Source organism: Lactuca virosa, chromosome 4 (assembly GCF_052849685.1).
Source record: "Lactuca virosa cultivar CGN04683 chromosome 4, Lactuca_virosa_CGN04683_v6, whole genome shotgun sequence".
In the NCBI taxonomy this organism is placed as follows: domain Eukaryota; kingdom Viridiplantae; phylum Streptophyta; class Magnoliopsida; order Asterales; family Asteraceae; genus Lactuca; species Lactuca virosa.
In genome coordinates, this window is record NC_136429.1 from 319218935 (window position 1) to 319223014 (window position 4080).

Below are 4080 nucleotides of genomic sequence, written 5' to 3' on the forward strand. Positions count from 1 at the left end.
GGAAAATTGGGTTAAAAAGTGGTTAAATTTGTCAAATTCTCAAAATAGAAAATCAAATAATTTGCTGTAACTCATCGGCTGGATCCAACTCACACATTAAAAGTGTCTGAAAAAATCTCCATTATATCACTTTTGGGGAATGTACTTTGATCTACTTGCTGTTCTAACCTGTGTTAAACACTTAAACTTGTCCCATGTGCTTATGGACTTGTACCTTCATTTCCAATCTTACCCACTTATTAAAAGACTTGTACTTTTGTCCCCCAATCTATATCCCTACATGCTTTAACTTTTGTACCCCATCACAATCGCAGGTAGAACCAATCGAATGCTAAAAAATAATCCTGCATGTCTCCACCAAATTTGATACAATCATACAAAATACAGCTTAATTTATTTTTCTATTTTTCTTTTTCTCAGAAAAGTCCCCAACGATCAACACAAGTGGAAGCAAAATGGCGTTACAAATTGTGGTAAAACGGTAAAACTTACATGAATGAAATGAATTAACAACAATATCTACAGATCTCAACTTCTAATCACGGGTTAATTTTAAGCCCTAATTGGACATCCCAGGGGCCCTACTGCTCTCGTATCCACTACTATCACCCGATTCAATGAATCTTTTCTCCATCAACCGGTTCCCTCTGTGTTCCTGTACAATATCATCAATACTTTTGTCAAATATAGTCCTTGATTTTTCTAATAGAACATAACAATACCCTTTATTTATACATTATTACTGTCTTTGACATGTATTAGATTGAGACTGATGTGACAGTGATAGGGAAAAGAGGGAAACCCTAATTGGACTGTGTCTGGCTGATGTGAGGATAATAAGGATAATAATATTTAACTTACTTCTCTATATGGAAAATCATCGGCTTCGAGCATGTGAATGACGTGACCCATTTTAGGCCTTTTTTGAGCAGTAGGATCCACACAACGTAATGCTACTAATAAGGCACGCTTCAAAGCTCTTGAAGACGGTTTTTCTGCTAATTTAGGATCCAAAACCCCTTCCGCATTCCTATTTGTTACCATTGTTTTAAGCCAATCCACAAGATTCACCTTCCAAGACAACAAAACAAAAAGAACAATGTGACCAGAATACAATACAAAGACAATTTTCACTGCTAAAATTGGGTAGATTATTGAAAGTTTATAGATTATAGACTAACCTCCTCTGGAGGCCGGCTATAATCCACAGGGTTTCTACCACTAATTATCTCCATTATAAGAATCCCAAAACTATAAACATCACTTCTCTCATTCAACATGCCCGTGCTAGCATATTCCGGAGCAACATATCTAGAAACCAAAATCAAGAATGTCATCAACTCGAAAACATTTTTGACTCTATGACTTATGAATTAAAGAAGTGACTTACCCAAATGTTCCCATAACTCGAGTAGTCACGTAGCTCTTCTCAGAGCCCAAAAGTTTAGCCAAGCCAAAATCCGAAACTTTCGGTTGCCATTGCCTATCGAGTAAAATATTGCTTGATTTGATGTCACGGTGAACCACTTTGGGCTCAAGTCCTTCGTGCAGATAAGTCAACCTAAACAACGAAAGTTATTAGAACCCCTTTTCTGAACATAACAGGACAAGACAAGACAGGTTGTACTGTGTTTTTGATATACACTGATGTCAATAAAATTTTAATTTTGTCTCACCCAAAAAGGTAATGGCATAATTTGTGTCACCCAAAAAGGTGGGGATCGGACATGAATGCCTTATAAAGCTTGTCCAGTCTAGTCATGTCCCGTGTAACAGTCAAAAGGGTTAATATTTTGGATTCCGAAAGTACCCTTTAGCCGTTCCAAGTATAATGCTCATACGGATCTCCCATGTAAGAGGACTAATTGGTCCTACATCTCCGTGAAGCCATTGCTCTAAGTTCCCATTGTTTACAAATTCATAAACAAGAATCCTAATCACAATAATCAAATTCCAAATCAAGAAATTGTCCAATTGATCAAAAAGGTTTTAAATGGAAGTAATCAAGAGTCGTACCTTTGAGCTCCTTCTGCACAATAACCAAGAAGCCTCACTAAATTCTTGTGACGAACTCGTCCAATGGCTTCCACTTCAACCTTAAACTCCTTCTCAGCTTGTCCTCTGTCAAATCCAACACAAAAACAAGAACGCTAACTGATTTATCATTTGAATATATCTATAATTCAATAATATGAACCTCAATTAGTTCCCTAAACTGAATAAAGTCAAAATAAGAGTTTATTCACTGTAAATTAACCTGTTATTGAGCAAATTTTTGACAGCAACCGTTGTATTATCCATTAAAACGCCAGAATAAACAATACCATATCCACCTTCACCAATCACATTTTCGTCTGAGAACCCATTTGTTGCAAGCTCAAGCTCCCTCAAAGTATACCAATGGCCCCAACCCAAATGGGAAACTTCGGGTTGAACAGAAACAACCGAAAGCTGATCACCCGACCCGCTTCCATAAGACGACCCGCCACCACTTCTTTCCGGGTAAGAAATGCGATGACCCTTTCCAATTTCTACCTGGATCTTCTCGAAATTACCATTATCTTCAGCTGCATGGCTCGTCACTATGGCTAAAGTATCCGATTTGGTTGCTGTGTTTACGACCTGCTGCTGATGCTTGTTGTTGTCGTGAGCTTTAACAGTGTGAATTCGGGTCGGGTCGAACCGAGGTTGTTGAAATTCGTCGGTGATTGTTGGGATTGTGGGTTTTTGAGGTACTGTTTTGGTCTTATGAAAGGTTTTTTTTCGTTTCGAGGTGAAATAGAGTGAAATGAAGAACAAGATGATGACAATGGCGGCTCCAAAGCAAATTCCAAGAACAACCCAAAATTTTAAACCAAAAATTGAGGTTTTCCGGGAGAGCTCGTCGTTTAGAAAACCGGACATTTTTGTTGTCGGTGTTTGGTTTCTGCTAAACAATCTAAAAGTCCATGGGAACGAAGCGTTAAAGATGTCAAGAAGGGAGACAAAATTACCAAGGATGTGGTAGAAGAACAAGAAGACAAAATTGAGTAGGGACTGTAGAAGAGAGGGAATCCTGCGTTTCTGAATGATAATAGAAAAATCTTCTATTTACCATTAAGATATTTGGAAGCTTGTATTGGGATTCATTTTATGTAAGTTGAATATATATTAATTAATATAATAATATATTGGTATATACAAATACAAATTGGAATGCAATTTACTTTTTTATATGTAACACTGTATTTACGAAAATGAATATCCTAGAAGTTGCGGTATCAAGGTGTCGGTAGAATCTAGGATAGACCAGGTTGTTAAAAAAAAAGGAAAATTATTTTATAGATAGGTTATTATCATTATAGTCCAAGATGCTATCACCACTTTTTGAGTTTTTCATTTTTATTTTTTACATTCTAAATGCATAAAATTAATATTAACCTGATTATTTAGTCACTTTCCATTGTAGTCGGTTTTTGTTCCGGGCTAACAAAAGAGACGGTATTTTTCATTCAATGACATGGTTGCCATATAATATTAGGACACACTACCGGCTTGGGAAAAAAAATTGGTACTCCCGCTCCCCTTCTCGACATCTCACACTCCAGATTTCTCTATCTCCCTCTACCCCATTTGGGATGTTTCTCAACCTTGGTGGATAAACAAGCTCCATATGTAATTGCAACCGTGGTGATTGTGACTGTGTTGATTGTCGACGTTATTGCCCCATGAAGAGAACCGAACCCAACAATGGCAGTGTAATATCCAATTTCGGATGTTCCTGATTTCAGGATAGCGGATCGTGATTTGACCAAGTAAAGGGCTTCAAGTGAATAGATGTTAGACCTTATTGGATGTTGATAATGTTGGTTAAGTGATTTAAGGCCCTAAATTGTGTGTTGGAGCCAAAATGGTAAAATGGAAAAAGTAATATTATGTACTTTTGTATGTATTAATAAATTAATTTATGTATGCTTTAAGCCAAAAGTAAGTTGATAGAACTGTGGGGTTTGTGAATACATTCGCGAGCATATAAAGATCACTAAAAAAGGAGTTAGAACGAAGCAGTTATAATCGTTTGAAGTTGAAGTTGAAAACCGG

At 36.9% G+C, this 4080-nt stretch overlaps 1 protein-coding gene across 1 annotated transcript; it reads right to left on the reverse strand.

Moving 5' to 3' along the window:
- Positions 1-382: 382 nt before the first annotated feature.
- Positions 383-3085, reverse strand: LOC145108508 (putative serine/threonine-protein kinase At1g01540). Its single transcript, XM_079045548.1, has 7 exons — positions 2258-3085; positions 2017-2121; positions 1811-1933; positions 1391-1561; positions 1182-1311; positions 862-1071; positions 383-655 (listed from the first exon to the last, which is right to left on the reverse strand). The coding sequence occupies exons 1-7, from the start codon at positions 2902-2904 to the stop codon at positions 560-562; spliced, it is 1482 nt and encodes a 493-aa protein (XP_078901674.1). The 5' UTR covers positions 2905-3085; the 3' UTR covers positions 383-559.
- Positions 3086-4080: the final 995 nt, after the last annotated feature.

Excerpts from the sequence above, each read along its gene's own strand:
- LOC145108508 (XM_079045548.1), bottom strand. The coding sequence starts at position 2,904 with ATGTCCGGTTTTCTAAACGACGAGCTCTCCCGGAAAACCTCAATTTTT. Across the intron at positions 1,562-1,810 it reads ATACTTGGAACGGCTAAAGG|GTTGACTTATCTGCACGAAG; the intron begins GTACTTTCGGAA and ends TTCGTTGTTTAG. Across the intron at positions 1,312-1,390 it reads CGAGTTATGGGAACATTTGG|ATATGTTGCTCCGGAATATG; the intron begins GTAAGTCACTTC and ends TTTGGTTTCTAG.